Genomic DNA, 23,327 nt, shown 5'->3' on the forward strand with positions numbered 1-23,327 from the left:
CGGGGCGGCCAGGCGGGCCCGCGGGCCGGATCCGGCCCGAGCAGCGCGGCGGGGGGCGGGCCCTGGCCCGGGCGGACGTGACGCACCTGCCAGCGGCCCCGCGGAACCCGGCCCGGGCCGGCCCCATCCAGGAGGCTCCTCGCACGGTGAGCGGGGCAGGGGGAGCGGGGGGGCCGCGGAGCACGTGGAAGGCGAAATGGGGGAGCTGGGTGCAGGGCAGTGGGGGGGTGAAGAGCGGTGGGGCGGTTCTGGGAGCTGGGCGGAGGGGTGCAGGGCAGTGGGGGGTTCTGGGAGCTGGGCGGAGGGGTGCAGGGCGGTGGGGGGGTGCTGGGAGCTGGGCAGAGGGGTGCAGGGCGGTGGGGGGGGTGCAGGGCAGTGGGGGGTTCTGGGAGCTGGGCAGAGGGGTGCAGGGCGGTGGGGGGGTGCTGGGAGCTGGGCGGAGGGGTGCAGGGCGGTGGGGGGGGTGCAGGGCAGTGGGGGGTTCTGGGAGCTGGGCGGAGGGGTGCAGGGCAGTGGGTGGGTGCAGAGCGCTGGGGGGGGTTCTGGGAGCTGGGCGGAGGGGTGCAGGGCGGTGGGGGGGTGCTGGGAGCTGGGCGGAGGGGTGCAGGGCAGTGGGGGGGTGCAGGGCAGTGGGGGTTCTGGGAGCTGGGCGGAGGGGTGCAGGGCAGTGAGTGGGTGCAGAGCGCTGGGGGGGTTCTGGGAGCTGGGCGGAGGGGTGCAGGGAGCTGGCTGGGCAGAGCGCTTGAAGGGAGAGAGTCTGGCCAGGGCCAAGCAGAGGAAGTCAGGGTAGCAGGGAGCGAGGAGGGGAGCAGGAGTTAGGGTTCCCTCATCCTGGAGAGTGGAAGACCTAGGGTAACATTTCATTCCATTCTCCCCTTAAAGGAGCAATGTATCCAGCTCCCCTCCTCCAGTCCCTGCCTGTGTCGCTGCAGGGCTGGCCAAAGTCACTGCTGCTGAACTGTCATGGCTCCCTGCATATTTTGGGCATGAGAAGAAGCAGGAGAATAGCGCTGTCCAATAGCTTAGACATCCAGTTGGAGTCAGGGCTTCCGGGCTCCTTTCCTGCTCTGCCTTTGACATTCTGTGTGACTTAGCTCCCTGTGCCTCCTTTTCCCCACATGTGACTTGGGGCTACTACTTGGGAGCCCTGTTCCTGTAAGCTGAGCACATGGGCGGCCACCCAGGACAGGTTCATATGCCGCCCAGCTGATTAGCAGAGCACCTACAGCTGCCAGCATGTGTTTATTCTGGTGGTGCATAATCCTCTGTTCACATAACAAAATTTATTCCTTGCATGGATGGAAAAACAGAAGGAAAATTACTTGCAAGCAATAATTACTGGGTACTTTGGAATCTGATGAGAATAAGGTGTTATAGAAGAGCCAAATATTATCTGTTGTAATTATGATTATTCAGTGGCTTTGTCTAGTTTTGTCAGAAAGTCTGTCTTTGGCTGCTTGTTTTCTCTATTTGAAGAGCACCTGTCTCATCAGGAAGAGGGGAAACTGTACAAGGTTTTAGCAGCTGCTGTTTTCAGAAATTTAGAAGCATCAGTTTCCTTCTTTCAAGACGATCCGTCGTATACAAGTATGAGCTTGTTTGGCATAGAGGAGGGAACAGATCTCAGGATGAAGTAGGATAGAAACCTGGCTGACAGCGTCCCATGTGCTGTTTTAGCAGTCACAATCGGCAATACATTTCCTCCAAATACTCTTATCTACCCCTTTCTGGGGTGTTCATACTCTGTTCTCATGCTCACCAGCTCTTGGCATGAGTCCCTCTCCCAATACCTAGGCCTGTTTGTCTTTCACCCCTACGTCTTCCTGCTCTGAGTTGTATTCCTTTTTTAATCCGCACCTCAACATTCTACAGTTTAGAAAGAGAATAGACAGTGAAACAAGATAAACACGGCCTGTGACTAACCCTGAGCATGACAGAGGGTGTGCCAATAGGGAAGTTGCACTAGCTGAACTAAAGGTGTGGCTTTCAGCCTCTGTAGTTACATGAGTACAACTTCGTATATAGACAAGACCAATAGTGAACCCTTTAGGGCTGCTGGAAGTTGGGAAGTCATATTCTGTGCTAAAACAGACTGTAGGGGGATATTTCTGATCGTCCGTTATACACACTAGAGAACATTAATGCTAATTCTTGCTAGTGGGTATACAAAGAGAACAACATGCATGAACTTTTCAAACATCCTGAATGAACAACTCAAAGGGAGATCATGCAAGTGCTTTCTTGACATTGACTATAGCTTTGCTTTAAACAAACCATTCGAGAGAGGATAAATAATCAGTAAAACTTGAGGCATGTCAACTTAGAGGAATAATAACAATTAGTTCTGTGTACGTCCTTTCCATGTGGATGTTGATGAGCGAGTTTCAAAGACAAGCTGTTACTATAGCAGTTGTTTGGCCAATAGTTATTGCCTCGGTTAACCGTTTACTGAGAGTATTCTGTATTTTCTAAGTGCATTCAAGGTGCATTTCACAGAAGTTAATTAAGCCTCAAAAAAATCTTTGTAGGGTGGATAAATATTATCCCCTTTTTGTAGTTGGGTAAGCGGAAGAGAAGTGACTATTGAGTGTAACTAGTAGGCCGGTCAGTAGCCTGTAGCTTGGAGGCCTGATGCTTTGCCCCACAAGCCAGTTATCAGAGTGCTTTGTACTTCAAAGAAGTGGGCAGTTACTGATTTGCTAAACTGTTCATAAAAATAACCTTTGACATAGTGTCCTGCTGTCTGGACTGAGCAAGCAATGTTCTAACTGACAAGAATCCAAAACAAGTAAGCAGCAGCTGTTGATTATGCCGTTGAAAATTTATGAAATACAAAAACTCCGGAAGTGAACTGCAAGTAATCTGTTTCTGTATAGAAAAGGGGAACCAATCGGAACAGCCTGGGATATAGCTGTGCTAGGCTGTATGCAGGTAATTGGAGCAGGCTCAGAGCAGAGGATGAGTGTGGCGGGTTGTAGGACTGGTTCTCACAGACTGTGATAACTCCTCTTTCCACAATGTGCTGTCTGATTAACTAATTACTTAATAAATCTAGTCAATTTGACTTCTTTAATTACTGAACACGTTCAAAGTGTGCTAAAACCCTTGTGGGAACAGCATGCTACTTGGCAGAGCTGGGAAAGAAACCCAGAAATTCTGGTCTCTTGCCCTCTCATCGAACAGGTGGTAGAGTTGTGTCTATAGTGTGACTGTGTTTGTGTCACTCACTGCGCTTATGGGAAATACTGGAAATCGAGTTGGAAAGGGAAACCGAGGGCAGGACATGTAACAAGAACGAGGGGTCTCCCCATGACATGAATAGGCAGCAGGTTGAAAAGAAATGACTACTCCACCCTTGGCCCGGTCAACCTGTGGAACTCATTGCCAGGGTACTGAGCTAGATAGCGTAGCTGTTCTTTTGTTCTTTTTTGGTTTTGGACAGTCAGAGGGGGTGCCTCCCGGAGTTACAAGGGGCACTGGGGAGGGGCAGATGAACCGTGCCCTCGTGTGACCTTTTCTGGCTCAGCCGCTTAGTATAATAGTTCAGTGAGCAGCTCGGCTTTGGCCTCCAACAACAACAGGCCCCCACGGAAACCCCCCGTTCCTCTCCTATCTGCAGGCAGGTTTCTGGATCCCGTCTTGTGGCGTAGCACTTTACAACAGAGAGATGGGAATACAATGGTGCCCTGTGGCAGCCCACCTATCTGGTTGGTCCGCCCACGGAAGCTAAGCGTGGCACTTGGTTTGTGTGAGATCTCTCATCTCCATTGCTCTTTATAGTGAGCCAAAAGCCGGTGCCACTTCTATTCCCTTTTCACCAGGGGCTGTGCTTTATTTTTGAATTGCCTCTCCTGCCCTGTTCCCTAGGCTTTCAGGCCTCGTGAGCATCAGTTGCAGCGATGCCTGGCAGAAATTGCTTGTAAACAGAGTCAGGGGAAATCTCTTTTATAACTGTTAACAGCTTAACTGGAGGTGAGTTGATGTATAGAGCCCTGTGCGGAGACAAAATTTGCATCTGCATCTGTAGCCACAAAAATGCGCCACGGATGTCCGCATTGACATCCGTGGATGCGGGTATAACTCATAGACTTTAAGGTCAGAAGGGACCATTATGATCATCTAGTCTGACCCCCTGCACAGTGCAGGCCACAAAATCTCACCCACCCCTCCTAGAATAATCCTCTCACCTATATCTCAGATATTGAAGCCTTCAAATACTTTGAAGACCCCAAGATGCAGAGAATCCTCTAGCTGTGATCTGTGCCCCATGCTACAGAGGAAGGCGAAAAACCTCCAGGGCCTCTGCCAATCTACCCTGAAGGAAAATTCCTTCCCGACCCCAAATATGGCGATCAGCTAAACCCTGAGCATGTGGGCAAGACTCATCAGCCAGAGACCCAGAAAGTTCTCTATAGTAACTCCTATCATCCCTCCATTTACCTATTTCCCACTGATAATGAATGGTCAATTAGTTACCAAGATCATGTTATCTCATCAAACCATCCCCTTCATAAACCCATCTAGTTTAATCTTGAAACCAGATAGATCTTTTGCTCCCACTACTTCCCTTGGAAGGCCGTTCCAGAACCTCACTCCTCTAATGGTTAGAAACCTTCGTCTAATCTCAAGTCTAAATTTCCTACTAGCCAGCTTATATCCATTTGTTCTTGTGTCCACATTGGTATTAAGCTTAAATAATTCCTCTCCCTCCCTGGTATTTATCCCTCTAATATATTTAAAAAGTGCAATCATGTCCCCCCTCAGCCTTCTTTTGGTTAAAGTAAACAAGCCAAGCTCCTTGAGTCTCCTTTCATAAGACAGGTTTTCCATTCCTCGGATCATCCTAGTGGCCCTTCTTTGTACCTGTTCCAGTTTGAATTCATCCTTCTTAAACATGGGAGACCAGAACTGCACACAGTATTCCAAATGGGGTCTCACCAATGCCTTGTATAATGGCACTAACACCTCCTTATCCCTACTGGAAATATCTCGCCTAATACATCCCAAGACCGTATTAGCCTTTTTCGCGGCCATGTCACAATGGCGGCTCATAGTCATTCTATAATCAACCAGGACTCCGAGGTCCTTCTCCTCCTCCGTTACTTCCAACTGATGTGTCCCCAGCTTATAACTAAAATTCTTGTTATTAATCCCTAAATGCAGAACCTTACACTTCTCACTATTAAATTTCGTCCTATTGCTATCACTCTAATTTACAAGATCATCCAGATCTTCCTGTATGATATCCCGATCCTTTTCTGAATTGGCAATAGCTCCCAACTTTGTGTCATCAGCAAATTTTATTAGAACACTTCCACTTTTGGTGCCAAGATCAGCAATAAAAAGATTAAATAAAATTGGCCCCAAAACTGATCCCTGAGGAACTCCACTAGTAACCTTCCTCCAACCTGACAGTTCACCTTTCAATATGACCCGCTGTAGTCTCCCCTTTAACCAGTTGCTTATCCACCTCTCAACTTTCATATTAATCCCTATCTTTTCCAATTTAACCAATAATTCCCCATGTGGTACTGTATCAAATGCTTTACTAAAGTCGAGGTAGATTAGATCCACTGCATTTCCTTTATCTAAAAAATCTGCTCCTTTCTCAAAAAAGGAGATCAGGTTGGATAACGTGGGTGTCTGTGGATTTGCAGGGCTCTAGTGATGTACCACAGAACTCTAGTGACTAGTAGTGCACTGGCTGGGCGTGGCGGAGGCACACAGAGGTCAGCAGGTGATAGGAATATTCTCACACCTGTGTGGAGTGGGACTGGCTTCCAGTGCGACATTTCAAACTCAGATCCTCAGTTGGGGAGTTGGACATGCGGCCTCCAGTTCCGAGCGGGAGAGTCAGCCTGCCGAGAGGAAAGCAGTAGCGTATGCCGGGGCAGGCTAGGAACACGGTGAAGGAGACTTTTCAAGAGGGATCTGGATCTCAAATGTGGCCATCTGACGTGAGGAGAGACGTGTGTGTTTGTTTCCGTGTGGCTTTGTGCCTCTCCCCTGCCGTGCAGTCTGGGGCATATCAGTCTGGGCAGAGCCGGAGCAGGAAATGGGCTGCTCTTCTGTTCTGCCATTCAGCAGCACTCTGAAGAAAACCCGAGGCCAGAGACTTGTTCCCTCATTGGCCTGGGCTTGAAACTGCCCGTCAGTCTGTGATCCCAGGACACAAGCCAGCAGTTTGTCTGGCAAGCAGTAATTCCGCTTACTCAAAGTGGGTTCGTGGCTGCCAGCTGCCTGGATATTGTCTCCGGGGCTGGGTGTGGCGCATTCAGCTCCAAATCTAGCGTTACGGGAGAGGTGACCAGCAGGGAGAGCCAGCACACCGCCTGTGTCCACAAACACAAGGGCGCTCCTTCTCTCGGAGCCAGCTGCACCAGGGGGCTTTGCAGCGCCCTGGCTGTGTTTTAAGAGAGAGTTTCTCCAAGGGCGGCTTTTTGGGTCAGACTGGGCCCGGGGGGAAGCCCGTGTTCGGAGTGGGTTGAGGGAAGGGTGCTCACTCTGTCCTGGCTCTCCACAGCTCGCTTGTCTGATGCTGCATTGGAGGAGGAAGGGGCCACTATGGAGTGCGGTCATGGAGGCCTCGCTGTGTATCCGCACGTGCCTTTGGCTGGTTCCAGCCTGCATTCCCTTGCTGTCGCCAAATGGACTTGCACACGGTACAGAACTCCTCCCTGGGGCTAGGACCCAGGAGCTGCCTCATGGCTCTGGGGCGTTAACCTGGGCAGTGCACCTGAACGTGCCCGAGGGCTTGGCCTCCCGCGAGGAGGAGCTGGAGCAACAGGCGGATGAGCTGGCCAGGACGGGAGGCCTGGTGAACCTGGGCCGGATCGGGGAGTTGAAGGGCCATTACCTCTTCACCCACCAAGCAAGTGGGCACCGCGAGCGAGGCCCTGAAGCAATAAGGAGATCGGTAGAGGCTTTATTTGCACAGCACGACAGCGTGCGGTGGCACTCGGAGCAGAAGCTTCTGAAGCGCTCCAAACGCAGCCTGCACTTTAATGACCCCAAATACCCCCAGCAGTGGCATCTGGTGAGTGTCCTTCCCGTCCTGGCGGCTGTGGGATCCGGCCACTGCTCTGGGCAGGCTGCTGAGCTGCCGGGCGGGCCCTGGGAAGTGGGGGAGGGAGGGAGAACAGCCTCTGGCAGGATGAGGGGATTTCGCCCATCAACAAACTCCTAGAAACAGAGGCACTGTCTGGCCCAGTTCCTGTATTGCCGGACCACTGCCGTGGCTGGGCCCCTGGCTGGCTCGCTAGGCACGCAGGGCACAGAACTCCCTCCCATCCTTGGACGCAGTCCCCTGGACCGGGGGTGCTCCGCAGGGTGTCATTCCATCTGCTGGGGCTGGCGACCCTGCAAGCAGAGCGGGGAAGGAGGGTCAGCATGCACGGGAGGGGGGGGCTGCTCCCGTAGAAACTGACCGGTCCTGATTCTTACTGGGGCGGGGAGGCGGCAGGAGTAACACGAACCTCAGTGGGACCAGCCAGAGCGTTGTGCGGGAGTCAGGCTGGGGTGGGAGTCCCAGCCTTCCTTCTGCAGCAGGGAATAGGTACCAGCCTCGGGCCTGCTCGTCTTCATTCGTTTGGGAGCGCCGGCACCCGCAGCTCCAGCCGGTCGCTGGGAGCCATAGGTGCGCGTTGTCCCGGGAAGTCCTGAGGCCGCTTGCAAAGCCCAGGCATCAGCGTCACACCCCTGCCCAAACCAGGGCTGTGAGCAACTGCTCCTGTCCTCCCCCGTGCATGCTGACCCTCCTTCCCCGCTCTGCTTGCTCACCCCTGCTTCTCCCTGCCGGCGCGCAGAACAACCGGAGGAGCCCGGGAAAGGACATCAATGTGACGGGTGTGTGGGAGCGGAACGTCACCGGCCGGGGGGTGACCGTCGTGGTCGTGGACGATGGGGTGCAGCACACCGTCCGAGATATACAGCCAAACTACGTGAGTACGCGCAGCGCGCCTGGAGTGCGCCGCCTGGGCTCCGGGGCTGAGTCACCGGGCCCTTCTGAATCACCAGGCCCTGGGCAGTTGCCCCCTCTGCCTGTTCCTCAGCCCTTTCTTGGTGGGCCTGTGATGCTAGTCCTGCCCCGTCAGAGGGAAGGGTCAGGGGGTGGAATCAGAGGAGCGGAAGGGCCTGGCGTGTATCCGGGTGTGCAGGAGGCTACGTGAGCACTGCCCGCACAGCCAGCGAGCAGCAGATGTCCGGGGCCTGCTGTTCCCAGCTGCTCAGCCGTGGGCACGCGGAGTGAGGTGCCCGTCCGGAGAGCTGCTCCCTCAGGCAGGGAGGCGTGGCCAGGCCAGCTCGCCGGGAAGGAGCTTTTCCTCGCCTGCACGGGAGAGGTGGCAGCCGCGTTTGCTGCCTTCTGCTCTCTGCCGCTGGGTGAAATGAGGGTCCCTGGCCTCTGCGTGCAGGTGTGGCCGTTGTGTCTCTCTTGGGTGCGAGGGGCCGCAGGCTTTGGGCACTGCCGACGTTCCCTGTCTGCACAGGCAGGCCGGGCAGAGAGCAGCTGCGGGCGAGGGACGAGTGTCACAGCAGTGGCTCGGAAGATGCCTGTAAAACCTCAAACGCTCAGGCCCCCTGGTTCCTGTGCCAGAGTGCTGGATGCCGTGGCAGGGGCCCGGCGGCTCTGTGTTGCCATCCCTATCTGGCTTCTGCGTGGAGAGAGAATGGAAACCGGGGGCCTCGGAGGCTGGGGCAGGTGTAAATCGGGAGCTGGCGATCGGAGAGAGAAGTAGGCCCCGCTAACAGCAGGGCAGGGAGAGGACGCTGGCTGGGCTGGGGAGGAGGGCGTGTTTTCTAGGTGCTTCAATGTCTTTACATTTGGCTTCCCCAGTCCACTGCCCAGTGTTGGCGATGAGGAATGGGGATTGGTCGCTAACCCACACGGGCCCTGCCTCTGCTGTCTCTAGGCTTTCAGCCCATGCTTTTCAGGCCTGGGAAGAGACTAACTGTTGATTTCTCCAAAGAAGGGAGACCTCTGAGCTACAGTTGTGGGTCTGTTTCAGAGCCCCGAAGGCAGCTATGACTTGAACTCCAATGACCCTGACCCTATGCCCTACCCTGACGCAGAAAACGGGAACCACCATGGGACCCGGTGTGCTGGAGAAATCGCAGCTGTCCCAAACAACGGCTTCTGTGCCGTGGGCGTTGCCTATGGCAGCCGCATTGCAGGTACGCTGCCCCCCTGCCTCAGGGAGGGAGGGTTCGATGGGCGTGTGTTGCCTTGGCTCCCCTGCCATGCTGTCTGAGGCAGGTTGGCGAGTTACAGCCCAGTCAGTCTGTTGTTGGTTTGGATGCGGATTGCAAGAGAAAGATCCGTGCTGACTCCTCGGCCCCAGAGGCTTGGGGTGTTTGGATGTTGGGGTTTCGCGTGGCCCCATTGCTAGAAGGTGCAAGTTGGGCTTATGTTTGGGAAGCTCCTCTGGGCGCCTGCACCCCAGTGTCCTTCTCTGAAACGGTGTCCTCCTCGCATCTGCCAGAGGGTCCCAGTCCTGCCTGCTCCCTCGGCGCCTATGGCGGCTACACTGGCGCCTGGTGCGCTCATGGCCTTGTGCAGGAAACCAGCCTGATCAGCCAGCGCAACTGATGGGCTGTGTGGTTTGCAGAAAGTCCGGTTCCGGTGGAGCGGTGAAAGTGGCTGTGCCCCTGCGGCTCCGTAGTGTGAGCCTCCCCACGCCCCAGGCAGGTGTGAGCTGGTGGGTCTTGCCCGGGACATTGGTGCAGCCACGCACAGATCTGACCCAAAAGCTCCCTGGGCTTTGCTGGGGCAGACATGAGCCTTGGAGAAACCCACGCTCGGGTGCAGGGATCCCACCCAGCGGTCTGGCTCCCAGAGCCCTTTTCATGCCAGTGAAACGAAGCGGGTGCCAGCCCCCAGCAGGCCCGAGCATTCCCCTAGCCCTTTGTCTCCACAGGCCGTGGCTGGACACGTGTTCTGTGCAAAGAAAGGTTCCTGTTATCCTTTGGGTTTGGGTAGGGACTAAAACCACCGTGACACCCATTGATTTCAGTGAGCGCTGAGAGAATGTAGGCCCGCAACCTGGACTCTCCACCAGTGTTCCCTGTAAGCTGAGTGCCCGGGTGGCCCCCCAGGATAAATTCAGGTGCCCAGCTGATGAGCAGAGCAACCACAGCACCCACAGCTGGCATCATGTGTTTCTACTGGTGGTGCACCTCTGCACATGCCTTGGTGCACATAACAAAATGTATTCCACCGCGAAGGGAAAAATTCGAGGGAACTTTGCTCTGTACTGATGTTGCATATCCCTGCAGTCCAAGCCATGACCCCAGCTGGCTGATGCAGATGGCCACAGGCAGTACGGACATGTCTGTTGGGTGTCTGTGAACGTAATAGCCCTGCGTGTCCGCTTGTCCAGCAGATGGCGGTGCTCTCCTTATGATGAATCCAAATGTCCCCGGAATAGGGAGACCACGGGACTGCAAGAGGAGACTAAAAATCAGTTGTGCCCCTGCAGCGTTAGTTCTGTTCCTTGGAGTCCTTGTCCCTGTCCCTCGCGGCCCCTGCGCAGCCCCTGGGCAGGTGTGCATGGCTAAGGCCCCTCTCTAGTGTGTACTGCCTGGCTGGGCTTTGGTTACTGCCATTGGGAAGTGGAGCTTATTTAGCATAGTGCACTAGGAAGAATAGACTTGTAGATTAAGCCATGGGGCCAGGGTCTACTCTCAGCTCGGCCAGGGTGACCTCTGTCTGGCAAGACACTTTGTTTCTCTCTGCCTCGGTTTCCCCATCTGTCCCTCGCAGAGGAGGTGAGAGCGTAAATCCACGTCTCTGCCCTGCGTGGAGGCCGATCCGTGGACGGAAGGTGCTCTAGATGGCCAAGTGTCTATTGGCATTAAGTCGAGGGCCGGCGGGCAGATTTTGGTTCACACTGGTTTTACGGCTAACTTGGCCCATTCCAGAAGCGCTAATTGTCCTTTGCTGTGCAGGCATCCGAGTCCTGGACGGCCCCCTCACGGACAGTATGGAGGCCATCGCGTTCAACAAGCACTATCAGATCAATGACATCTACAGCTGCAGGTGAGCCGAGAGCGCAGGCAGGTCCTGCCAGAGAACGTGGGGCGGCTGCTCTGGTACAGAGCCCAGTGCTGGGCTCCCTGCCCGGGTGCCTGGCAGAATCTCAGCAGGGGCTGAGTGGTACGGGGGTGCTGCCCCCTTCCCTCAGCGCCAGCATCTGCCCTTGTCTCCCACGCTGGTGGAGCGGCTCTTCCATGGGCACCATACCCCAGCCCCTGTTCCTTGCGGGCTCACGTTTCCATGAGATGGAAGTGCTGGAAGACGCGGCTCCCTGTGCGCGAGGCTGGTTGGCCCAGGGGCAGGCTGTTCTCCTGCTGTCTGGCCCAGGGAGATGCAGCAGCACTTTCCAGCCACCTGTGCGCAAAGGGCTCGGAAGGAAGAGAGGAAGCACAGAGGTCAGGGCAGGGTCTGGTGCCCTGGCTCGAGTGTGTTGCTCTGTGTGCCGGCCCACGCTTCTGCCCTTCCCATCCTATCCTGAGCTTCCGGCTTGGGGCCCGGTGGGAAGAGTCAGGGACTCCTGGTGTCAACCCTGGGGCTGAGTTATTATTAAGCCACGTGGCGTGTCTTGTGCTGGCAGCAGAGGATCCACGCCACGAACACCAGCGCTGAGCAGGGGGCTCCGTGCCGTCCCTGCGAAGCCCTCTCTGGAAGGCAGGCAGGAGCTAGCACAGGGACACGGGCTTGGGCCTGCCTCGGAGCGAAGCTTTCCTAGCTCTCCTGCCCCAGCCTTTCCAGGAGTCTGCACAGCCAGAGAGATGCAGGCCAAGCCCGTGTCCACATGGCTAGCTCCTGACTGCTCTGGACAGGGCCATGCCCAGGCTGCCTGGACCCCCCTGCTCAGCGGCTGTGTTTGTGGTGTGGATTCTTCTGCCGCCAGGGGGCAACTGGAGTTGGAAGCAGCGTCCCAGGGTGGCTGCGTCTTTCTGTAGAGTCAGAACACTCGGACTGGCAGGGACCTCGAGAGGTCAATGAGGCCAGTCCCCTGCCCTCACGGCAGGGCCCAGCACTGTCTAGACCGGTGTTTCGCAACCTTTTTTTTAATATAGTACCCGTTAAAAAAAAATGATAAATACCTCCTCCCCCCGCCTCTCCCCCCATGCCCACAGTTTTCAGACACACAGTTTCTACATTGCAACACATTTGTTTAAACAACTTAATCATAGCCGGGCGGGCCATGAAATTTTTGGGTGGAAAAAGTACAAAAATAATAAAACTCTGTAAAACATAAAACAAAAATTCAGTTTTCTCCAAATTTCCGTTGTGTTGATGCACCCCCCAGACGCCTCTCGAGAACCCCAAAGGATACTCAGACCACTGGTTGAGAAACACTCGTCTAGCTCATCCCTGAGAGAGGTCTGTCCAACCTGCCCTTAAATCTCTCCGGTGATGGAGATTCCACAACCCCCCCCAGGCAATTGATTCCAGTGTTTCACCATCCTGACAGGCAGGAAGTTCTTCCTAATGTCCAACTTTAACCTTCCTTGCTGCAGTTTAAGCCCATTGCTTCTTGTCCTGTCCTCAGAGGCCAAGGAGAACAATTTTTCCCCTTCCTCCTTTAGGTACACCCGTTTAGATACTTGAAAACCGCTCTCACGTCCCCTCTCGGTCTCTCTTCTAAACTAAACAAGCCCAGTTCTTTCAGTCTTCTCTCATGGCTCATGTTCTCTAGACCTTTCATCATTCTTGTTGCTCTTCTCTGGACCTTCTCCAGTTTCTCCATCTTTCCGGAAATATGGTGCCCAGGACTGGACACACGACTCCAACTGAGGCCTGACCAGCACAGAGCGGAGCGGAAGAATGACTTCTCGTGTCTGGCCCACCTCACGCCTGTTGAAGCAGCCCAGAACCACGTTTGCTTTTTTTGCAGCAGCGTCCCACTGTGGACTCTCATTTAGCTTTTCGTGGTGTCTCTCTTCACAGCTGGGGTCCGGATGACGATGGCAAAACTGTGGATGGCCCTCACCAGCTAGGAAAGGTATAAAACGCCGAGCCAGCCCCAGGGTGACCCTTGGCCTGGGATGTGCTGGGCCAGGCTGCAGCCTGCAATTCTCGGTTTGCCTAAAGGCCAGAGCCAGAGGGGACTGCCCTGTGGTGCAGCAAGCCCTTGCGTGGCCCCAGCGTCCACGTGAGGTCACCCTGCCACGGGGAGACACGGCGTTCCCTCAGGGAGGGCGGCAGCTGGGCTGGTGACGTGGCGGTCCCAGGGAAAGTGCTTCTCTGGGCAATAAGACTCCAAGTGGCCGAATGGAGACTCAGCCCTGCAGTACTGAACAGCTTTGCTATTAGCAGCTGGGGCACCACTGAGAAAGCCCGGGAACACGTACGGGACACTAGCCACCGAGGAGTGGGAGAAACGGCAGGGGACATGGCTCTGGAGGGGCATGGGCAGGTGTCGCACGGTGCCCTGCCTAGGAGCAGGAGGGGGCTGGAAGGGAAAAGAAGGAAGGAGTGATTTGTGGGTGAACCCACCTAGCAGCTGGAGGGGCTCCCTTCCCTCTCCCCAGCCTAGCTGTTCTGCCAGGTCTCTGAATGGCACCATCACCCCTTGCAAGCGAGGACGTCCCTGAGGCTGTGGGTTTGTCCAAGCAGCACCTGGAACAACCCCCGGAAAATCCTGGCAGGATCCAGGCTGCTCACGCCCGTGCAGCCTGCGGCCTGGCCCCTTTCTGGCCCTAGCACCTCTCTGAGATGCTGATGCTCTCGGCTTCCACTCAATCAGCATTTCTCCCAGCCTGCTGCGCGCTAGCTCTCCCCCTGTGCGCCCAGGGCCCGGCTGGCTTCCCCAAAACCCACAGCCCCGGGAACGTCCTCGCGTGCAAGGGGTGATGGCGCTATCCAGAGACCTGGCAGAGTTAACAGGCAGCCGAGCAGGATTACGGTCTGCCGGGGGCCAGATGACCCCGGCTCTCCAGCAGCAGCCGGAACAGCTAGAGTAAGAGTGTCAGGGTCAAGCCCCCAGTTTTAATCCAGAGCACACTGGAGTCAGGGGAGCTATTCCCGTTGGCTTCAGCAGCTTCGGGACCAGGGCCCATCTGCGTGTGGCTGAGAGGGTCCTGTGGCCATCGTGGTGAAAGTGTGCAGCGCTCCTTGGGGAAGCATGTGGGAGGCTGCGGCTGCGAGTGGAGCTGTGGAACTCCTTGCCCTTGGAGACTGGGATGGGCACATCCCTCCTCTCTGCCCAGGCAGCCCTCTGAAAGTGTCTTTGCCCCTTCCAAAGCCCTTTCTGCAGAACAGCCCATAGAAATGCACGTAACCGAGGGGCGCTGGAGAACACTGACTGCCTTCACCCTTTGCTGCTTGTGGTGCGTGTGATACCTGGAGCCTGCAGTGATGGGCTCAGCTAGGCAATGCCTCCTTTGCAGTACTCACCTAAAAATTGAGCAGCACGGCTCGTGTCTTGCTCTCCCCTACCACCGTTCACACTGCTCGCTGTGCAGCGCCTTTGCCATAGTTCTGTAACCGCAGAGCGACAGTCGCCCTGCAGCGCGGTGCCACGGATACAGCATATGTCTCTGTCACATCATGGTTCCAAAGGGATTCCGGTTGGGCCTGTTCATTTATTCTTACCCAGCATTCGCAGGCCTCTCCGAAGGCCGAGACCAGCTCTGGTCTGCAGCTGGCCGTGCAGCTGGAGAGACTGACCCGGAACAAACGTTCTCCGAGGGGCTTTTTGAAAGGGCCTTGCCCTTGACCCTGCTCAGGAGCAGCCAGGAGAGGCAGATGCTACTTACAGCCGTGTCTGGCGCTTGCCCACTTCCATCACACACGTGCCCTTTGCATGGGGGTGGCCCATGGGAAATGCAGACAGAGGTTCTGGGCTGCAAAAAAGATGCTTTCCAGGCAGCGTTAGCAAGGCTGAGTGCTACACTAGACAGAGGAGTCAGAAATGCATGTGGCCGAGGGGGGGGGGGGGGGCGCTTTGCAGAGGAGCAGAAGCTACAAACCCAGCTAGTCAGTCTCTCTCTGCAGCAGAAAAGCTGATCCCAACCGGAGCTCTGCCAATGCCCAAGGTGGCTTTCCCTGGAGGCCAAAATCTGCTCCGTTTTTTGCTTTGCACCACCGGTAGCTGCTTGTGTTAAATGATGGCGGGGGGGGGGGGGTGAAATCCATTCTAAAGCACGCCGGGACCCTGCCTCTAGTAGCTACGTGTCACTTCTTTAGCACATCTCATCCAAAGAGCTCAAAATGCCTCTGAGAGGCAGCCTCGCACCGCCGCTGGGAGGTCGGAGGAGGTATCCTTGCTACCTACTTGGCTAAATGGAGGCACAGCGGTTATGACTGGTCACACGGGGAGCTGGGAATTGTAGCCTAAGCCTATTGACACCCAAGTCCCAGCTTTAAGTGCCACGACCCGGTTTCTTAGCACGTAGAGTGGTCCGTGCAATTCACCCTTCCCTCGGGCCACTGCATGTGCCTTTGGAAGTGCAGCCACCTCTGGGTAGGAGCCTGGGTGCTGCTTGCGGATGTTGCACAGATCCAGGTTTGAGACGAGCGCCCGTCTCCAGCCGGCGCGGCAGGGGACACGTGAGCGAGCGGCACGTCATTCAGCTCGGCAGAGAGGGAGCCGAGAATTATGGGCAGCGGGGTGAGGAAGCTCTTCGGCGTAGATCCGGTTGGCTGAGTTCGGAGCCGGGCAAGCAGGCTCAGTGGAGCTTCATCCTCTGGCCCGGAGCCCGGCGCCGGCCCAGCGTTTGCTGGTGCAAAGGCCCCCAGGTGCAGCAGGGTGGGGGTTTCGGGCTGTGGTTGCACCGTTACACCTGGGTAACAGGAACCTGCAAAGTGGCTCTGGGGCAGTGACGTGGATTCTCTCTTCCCCAGGCTGCCTTGCAACACGGGGTGATTGCCGGCCGCAGGGGCTTTGGCAGCATTTTCGTGGTGGCCAGCGGCAACGGAGGGCAGCACAATGACAATTGCAACTACGATGGTTACGCCAACTCCATCTACACCGTCACCATAGGTAACAGCCCCGCCAGCCCTGCCTGCGCGGGCACTGAAGGGGCTGGATTGGCACTGCCCGTTAGGTCTGAGCACAGTCCACCTGGCTGCAGGGCCTTAGAGCCGAGGTGCTGGTGGGAGGGCTCGGCGGAAGCCCTCGTGCTGTCCCTGGAGAGTGAATTTCAAAGCCGGGAATGGAGACGTTTTTCCCTTTTTCAGGAAACATCTAACTTGGCTTCAGTAGGGCAAAAGCCGTGTGTGGGCGGGTGAAATTGGACACAGTAGCAGAAAGCAGCTCTTCCCCCTCGTATCTTTCCATGGCTAGCAGCCCGTGTGGGTCCAGTTTCACCTCCTTTCCTTCCGGCCGTGGCCCGCGTGATCCCTGGGCACTGAGAGTTGTTGGCGCTGAATCGTGCAGTAACCCCCACCGTGCCAAACGGCCGCCGCTCTGGTAGAAACCGCTGAGCCATGACGCCAGACTGAGCCGTTCAGGGTTTTGCCCCCAGCCCTGGTTCCTGACCACCCCCGGGACAGGCTGGCGTGCGAGTGGCTGAACAGGAGGCAGTGGGCACCCACAGGCATTGCCTGCTCAACTGGTACAGTTGCCCAAGGAAGCTGGTATCGCCCACCCCCGGCATCCCGTTCGGAAATCGGCGGGTTCCGGCGTCCAGAGGTCCAGACCCTGCCGGGCGCTCTGTCCGAGGCAGATGCAGCTCGTTTGTGGGGAGCCTTGACAGCAGGGCCTGCCCAAGCCGTCTGAAATTCCACTCCCTGGCATGGCACCCTGCCCGGTCTGACTGCAGCCCCTCCTAGCGCTTCCCCAGATGTGACTACCCACTACCGGGGGAAGGTGGGGGCGAGGGCCCGAGAGCAGACGCGGTCCCATCGTGGGCTTCCTGGGACCCCCGAACCACGTCTAGCGCGCTGCTGTTGGACGAGTCCCTTTATGGCTCGCCGGGAGCCTCTGTTGCCCCAGCATCCCTGCCGTGTGGGGTTTCCGCTCCTCGCCCCCCACGCCTGGCTCAGTGCGGGTGCAGCATGTGAGTAGTTCCGGGACTGATGGCTTGTCCTGGACTGTAGCGACTGCAGGGCCAGGAGGGAGACAGCGCATGGAACGCAGGGCTCTTGCTGCAGAACGCACCACTACGGAGCCGTTGCCGGGGTGTGTGTCCATCCCCCCCACCCCCCCGCCTCCCTGGCCTGCCTCCCTTCCATTGCGCGGTTTTGTTTCTTTCCGGCCGGCTGAGGGACTGAAACTCCCCCCGCAGGCGAGAGGTCAGGCTGCCCCGCGCGTGACTTCGCGGCCAGGAAGTCAGGCCAGGCTACGGAAAGGCACGTGGGGCTAGGGACCGGGAGCACCTGCCGGGGCTGGCTCTGCAGCCTCTGGCATGGGCGTTACGTGCACTTCCAGGGCATCGCTCTCCCCGGCTCCAGCAGGGCAGGAACTCGCCTGTGTCACACATGGCAGGGTGACGAATGTTGTGAAGGGCTACTTAGTAAGACCTGTGTGGGAGAGGGATTTTCCCATTCCGTTGAATAGCCAAGATATTCCTGTGTCCTGGGGAGGGAAAGGCAGAAGATTCTTCATGGTGGTGGTTCTCTGCTCATGAGGCTATGGATAAAAAATTTGCTGAGCAACATCACAGGCTGAGAGCTCTGCTTCTTGTCTTCTGCTGGCACTTCGCTGATTAAAATGAGGCTTAATATGGTAAATGTTTGTGGAAACATCTTCCGTGAGGCCAGGCAGAGCCCGTGTTTGCTGCAGGGCTCTAGAACAGGGTGTCTTTGTGGGATGGGATGTACGGCCGCCCGGCCCCGCGAGCAGTGCTTGTATCTAATGGGGATGGAATAGCGGAGTCAAGAAAAAGCTCATAGGTTAATGCAATAGTCTGCTTGCTTGCTCCCCCCCTCCCCCCCCAAACCAGTCAATTTTTTAGCAGCCTGGCTCAGTTCTGGCTCACGCCGAGTCTGGGACCTACCCCCGCTGCAGCTCTGCATTGAAAGTGTATTAGGAGCAGGGCAGGCAGGCAGCCGGTCCCAAGAGGAGCTCGTTTTTAAACTGGCTCCCTTCGGAGAGGAGCTCCCAGCTGGCACCCTGCACTGCTGCCAGTCCCGCCCCCGGGGACTAGAGAACAGTCGACTAACCGATAAGAATTCATGAGGCTACTTGACTATTCAGTGAACCGCTATTTAACATCCCTAGTATCTACGTAGCCGTGCAACAGCACCTTGTGATGGCCGAACGCACAGGGCCCGTGTCCCACGACAGGCAGCGTGCGTGGGAGATAGCCGTGTTACAGTCTAGCACACGGATGGTGATCTGCTGTCATGCCTGGGGGCAGTTTTTCCCCACTCTCCTGCTGCTGAACCGGGCCCCTTGCAGGACTGGGATTAGGGTTCTGGCCGCTGGGGACTAGTGCCCGGAACGTGAGAACCGTGTTTCACGGGGACGGATGCGTGGAGCAGAGACCATCTAGGGAGGGAAAGGAAATTGCTTGAGTTGACGTTTGCTGTGCGCTGGCCGAGAAGGCTGTTTACACTTGCCCGTATTGTGTGCGGGCATGTGCCAGCTAGTGGCTGGCGAAAGCTGGAAGGTAACTTACAGTATCAGGCTTTGGGTGAGTCTGTCTTCAGGCTGCTGAACACTGCTCAGAATTCAGGAGCATTCGGGATTGTCCATGTCACGAGGGATCCCCTCCTGGGCCCATCTCCTTCCCCCTTCTTGGCTGCCAGCAGGTTCCCGGCTGTGGCTTGCTGGCAATCCGCATTGCCTCCCAGCACCGTGAGAGCCTGCCTGCTCCTACCCATGGAACTCAGCTGGGAGCCCCCCATTCCCGTCTGGGCCCCAGTCTTCACAGGGCCATGGGCTAACTGGCCCAAAGAGGGTGCCCGGGAGCTGTTTGGAACAGCCAATAGAGCATTAGGCTCCGAGGGGCCAGCCCGCTGCTCCCACCGAAGCCTGGCGAGGGCCGAGGGCGGCGTGGCCATGCCTGTCCCGGGGCCCTGGGCAGGGTGGCCGAGAGGGTGAGACGTGTGTGGGCGAAGTCCGTTCCGGGCCACATTGTAGCAGGTGCCCTGCTCCTCTGGGGGCCGCCACGCCCAGGCGGGTGGTGCGTCGATACGCGAGGCCGTCTCTGCCAGGAGCGCGCCACGGCCGCCTCCTCCGCGTGACAAGTCCAGCGGCCGCCCCGGGGGGGGAGCGGCCCCTGGAGCGTGATGTCTCCTTCGCTTTCCCCCAGGCGCGGTGGACGAGGAGGGGAACAGACCCTTCTACGCGGAGGAGTGCGCCTCCATGCTGGCCGTGACCTTCAGCGGCGGGGATAAGACGATGCGGAGCATTGTGAGTAATGCCTCAGGCAACGTCTTCCCTGCCCACCCTCCTAGCCTGGCTGGGCTTCTGCCCTCCGCCAGCCGCCTTTCCCCAGCAGGGTGAGAGACCCGCCCAGCCGCGTGTGCGATGGGCGCTCACGCTGCTGCGCCAGGCTCGACAGTGCTAGAGCTCGCCGGCGCTTTTCTGGAGTGCAGAATCAAACGGAGGGGAGTGCGTAGACCCTGCTGTGGAGGCAGGAAGCCAAGAGCTTGCAGGGCTTCCCGTGGAAACATGCTTCTCCCAACGCTGCGGGCTCGTCCTTTGGGCCTGCGTGGCTGGGTTATTTCCACAGCCACTAACGTTCAGGAGCCACGGTGGCTTGGTTTTACTGGTGGCTGCTCTTCAATACAAGCAGGTGGGAGGGAGGAGATTACCCTGGGGGAGCCGCCTGGGGAAATCTCAGGGTATTTCCAGCATAGCGTACGTAGGAGAGAGCCTCCCTCTCTCTGATCCACAGGAGCCATCCCGCGCTCCTTACAAGGAACCACCGCCATCGGAACTGATCTGTCGGGTTCCAGGGCTCAGTTTTGGTGGCAGTTCTGCACACAAGGGCGCTCACGAGTCCCTAGCTCTGGAGCAGCCGCCTCAGTAAGCTGCTTTGCAGGCTATGCTAGCTAATGGGAGCAACGAGGGGGAATGACAGGGTCTCCAAATGGAAACGGGGACCTTGCTGCGGCTGGGGACCATGATGAGAGTGCAAGCTCGCTAGCCACTCAGTTTGGGGGCTGAGAAGTGAACGAGCTCTCTTAAGTCTGGTTCCCTTCATCTCTGAAAACCAAGGGGCTGGTACTAGGAATCAGTGTTCCCCAGCTGGAAAAGCCCACGTCCCCATCTAAGAGAATGCTGCTACAAAAGAAAGAAAACTTGTAATGGAGTTTACATTTTCCTTTTCAAATTAACTTGGATTAATTCATGCTGGCTTGAGCACCACTGGTGCTCGAGAAGAAGAGACGCTAGTCAGCGAGGAACTCTGCTTTCCCTTTCATCTTGGAGCGTGTGGTAGGTTTCATCTTTCATGTCCCGCTTCCTCCAACCTGAGATCTGTGAGCTAATTGTGGAAAGTCTGACATGCCTCTTTGCCTTAAAGAATGGCCTCGTGTGATGATCAGACAGGCCCTTCTCTCCCCTCTGAGAGTCAATCGGCTGCCTGGCACAGCCCAGGAGTTACACAAGACACAGACTCTGTCCTCTCTTTTTAGTAACATGATCACTACTCCAGTGAGCCTGAGCCTTTCTGTAGGGTATGTTCAGTAAACACGTCCCCGTCTACAGAGAATATTCTCTGCTCTTGTGCTTTTTCATTGTCCTTTAATAGTATCAGACTTAATGTTTTTGACATCCCTCTAGTTTTCAGACTATAAATGTTCTGCCATTTCCGTTAATGGGAAGAATTTAATATGGTCTCTGGCATGAATTGCATCTCCGACTGACGTTTGCATGGCTTGCTGGTTTTTTTTAATAACATACAGTATCTTAGTGCAAATTGCAGCTGTTAGCCGCTGACAAAATGCTTTGGAGCAAAACATAAAAGTCAACACAAAAAAGTACAGTTCTTGGCACTGGAGGGTGCCCTGACGTCCCGCTGCAAGCGGAGAGGAACAAAAGTTTATGCTGCTTGCCCTGGGTTTTGACCCAAACCAAGTTTTAATTAAGTGATTTCATGGCATGATGAAGCACGGAATGATGTACCATTTGGAGACTTCTCAAGTGACTCTTTTTTAAGGCTCACTTGTTTACTTGTATTTAATCGAAGAAGACACTTTTTAAAAAGGTCAAATTTTGCTTGGCTACACCCATGTACAGGCAGAATAAATCTCGTCTCAGGTCACATTGCTGTAACCAACACAGCAGAACTTGGCCTCATAGTTGTATTTCTACCAGGCACAGTGGCTGCTTTTCCTCTCTCCTGACCAATAGCTGCATTTAAGTAACTTGGGGTTTTTACACTCTGGCACACTTAAGAAAGTTAATCCAAATTAACTGAAGGTGTGAAGTTAAAGTAGATGAGTTAAACTGCACTGAGCCCCTTTGTGGAGGTTTTTATTCAGAATTAAAGTGGCCTGAATTCAGTTTTTCTTCATGCCCTGCCAGGGCACCATTCTTTGCGCTGGGGCCTTTCTCTTCCTCTGTGTTTTAAGAAGAAATCGTATCCGGCTCGTTGGAAGAGGTGCAGCGTTCATGGGCAGGGTTCCGTCGCTGCACCACTGTCCACGGGGCAGTGCTCGAGCAGTCCTGTGGCCTTGGAGGGCGGGAATCCATGTCTGACCGTGGGATGGGGAGGGGAGGGGAGGTGGTGGTTGGCGTGTCCAGGTGAGGGAGGGTCTGTGGGCAAAGGTAGTGCCTTGCAAAAAGCTGAGCAAATGTCCCGTAGGGCTGGGTGCAAGTGGCTGCAGCTATTCTGATGCGCCTGCCCGTTTTAAGTCCCGTGGCTGCAGGATTCGGTAGCCGAGAGGCTGAGCCAAAGTGGCCCGAGTGCTTCCCGGGAGCAGGCGGGCGGCGGGGGACTCCCCCTGCCTCTTGGGGCGGGAGGGTGCCTGGCTGGCTGGGTGGTGTCTGCGGGTTAGTGGTACAAGTGCTGCCGAGCCTCGGGCGAGAGCTTCACTCCGCTCACGGGGGGCGGAAGGGCAGCCAAAGGGCTTAGCAAGTTCCCGTGCTTGCTGGCTGGGGAATACATGAAAAGCCTCCTCAAGCCAGGCGCGGAGCCGGGAGAATCACCCATGGCAGCCCGGAGAAAAACCAGCTGCCCTGGTGCTCTCGGGGGCTGGAGAAGTGAACTGCTGGGTGCAAGCTGCTAGCAGCTCTGCCCTGGGGGGCGAGGGCAGGCCCGAGAGGAGGCAGGCGATGGTGTTGCTCACGCAGCAGAGGGGGCAGTGATGTGAGGTGGGGCGGGGCGGGGCAGCCACCAGACCAGAGCGGTGCTTGTGACATGGCCAGTGTGAATCCAGCCCAGCGCGCTGGGGGCTGGCAGCTGCATTTGTCCCTCTTAGCAGTGGGGGGCTGGGCGGTCGCCCCCTGGAACCCACGCTCCCCCGCCCTCAGTTGAGAGCTGCGGGAAGGAAGGGCTGTGCTGCGGGTGCCCACGCTGTGTCCTGCTCCGTACGTCCCTGACTTCGTGGGCAAGTGTCACCAGCCACTGCCCTGCCGCTCGGCCCCCGCCGGGGCCACTTGGAGAGGAGCCGCCATCCCCGGCTGGCGTGCCCGGGAGCGCAGCCTGGGGGCGGGGAGGAGCAGTCCCGCACGCCTGTGCCTTGGAGCCTGGGCGCCAGCCTGTGCAGCCAGTCGCCCGGCTGCTGTAAGCATCAGGCCCAGGCTGCGCTCTCCGCAGAGCGAGCTGCTCTGCATTGCCACTGCTGCGGGGGTTGGTCACCAAGGCAGCTCTTCAGCTCCAGGCCCAGCGGGGCCACTGCACCGGGGTGGGCCCCACGGCACCCAGCCTCACCGCTCTGAATCCACACAGGGCTCTGCCTCGGCTCCCGGGGCGCTGGCTCCCAGCCCCAGGGAGAGGCAGCAGAGGAGCCCGGCTGTGAGGGTGCCACTCCTAGCCCCATTGCTTCTCTCTCCCTGCGCCACGCTGGGCCAGTCCCTCCCCTCTCCTTATGCCAGTCGAGCTTTGCAAAGGGCTGCCTGAGACAGAGGAGGGGGAAGGGCTGTGTCCCACTAGCCGAGCCGGACTGTCCTGGGGGCAGCGGGTCTCCTGAGCGTTAGTCTCTCCAGCGGCTGGGCCCTCTGTCCCGGTCAGACCTCTCCTGAGCCCGGCGCCCCTTCCTCTCCCCATCACCAGTGCCTACCAGCTGCTTGTGGCAGTGGCCAGGCCACCCCGGGCTCCTTTTCTGCGTAAGCCAGTGGGTTAAGTGGCCAGGGAACCGTTCCAGTTACTGAACCGTGTCCCGCTGGTGGTGTTCCATTTCTGGCTGGGCGTGAGAACGACAGACCTTCCGGCAGCTTGGCCTGCCCGGCTGCATCTTGGCATGGGCTCAGCAGCCACAAAGA

At 56.9% G+C, this 23,327-nt stretch overlaps 1 protein-coding gene across 4 annotated transcripts in view; it reads left to right on the forward strand.

Annotated features, from left to right (window-relative positions):
* The first annotated feature begins 5 nt into the window (after nt 1-5).
* PCSK7 (proprotein convertase subtilisin/kexin type 7) overlaps nt 6-23,327 on the forward strand; it is a 39,763-nt gene continuing 16,441 nt past the window's right edge. Inside the window, exons 1-8 of one of the 4 annotated variants that reach the window (XM_075909336.1) lie at nt 6-146; nt 6,524-7,036; nt 7,806-7,940; nt 9,006-9,171; nt 10,945-11,035; nt 12,953-13,007; nt 15,851-15,989; nt 19,207-19,307. In XM_075909336.1, the coding sequence (XP_075765451.1) occupies nt 6,536-7,036; nt 7,806-7,940; nt 9,006-9,171; nt 10,945-11,035; nt 12,953-13,007; nt 15,851-15,989; nt 19,207-19,307 (1,188 nt within the window). In that variant the 5' untranslated portion in view covers nt 6-146; nt 6,524-6,535. Of the gene's footprint in view, nt 147-752; nt 2,932-5,186; nt 5,970-6,523; nt 7,037-7,805; nt 7,941-9,005; nt 9,172-10,944; nt 11,036-12,952; nt 13,008-15,850; nt 15,990-19,206; nt 19,308-23,327 lie in introns of those variants that run through there. The other 3 variants (XM_075909335.1, XM_075909338.1, XM_075909337.1) reach the window with 3 other exon arrangements.

Source organism: Pelodiscus sinensis, chromosome 26 (genome assembly GCF_049634645.1).
Source record: "Pelodiscus sinensis isolate JC-2024 chromosome 26, ASM4963464v1, whole genome shotgun sequence".
NCBI classification, from domain to species: domain Eukaryota; kingdom Metazoa; phylum Chordata; order Testudines; family Trionychidae; genus Pelodiscus; species Pelodiscus sinensis.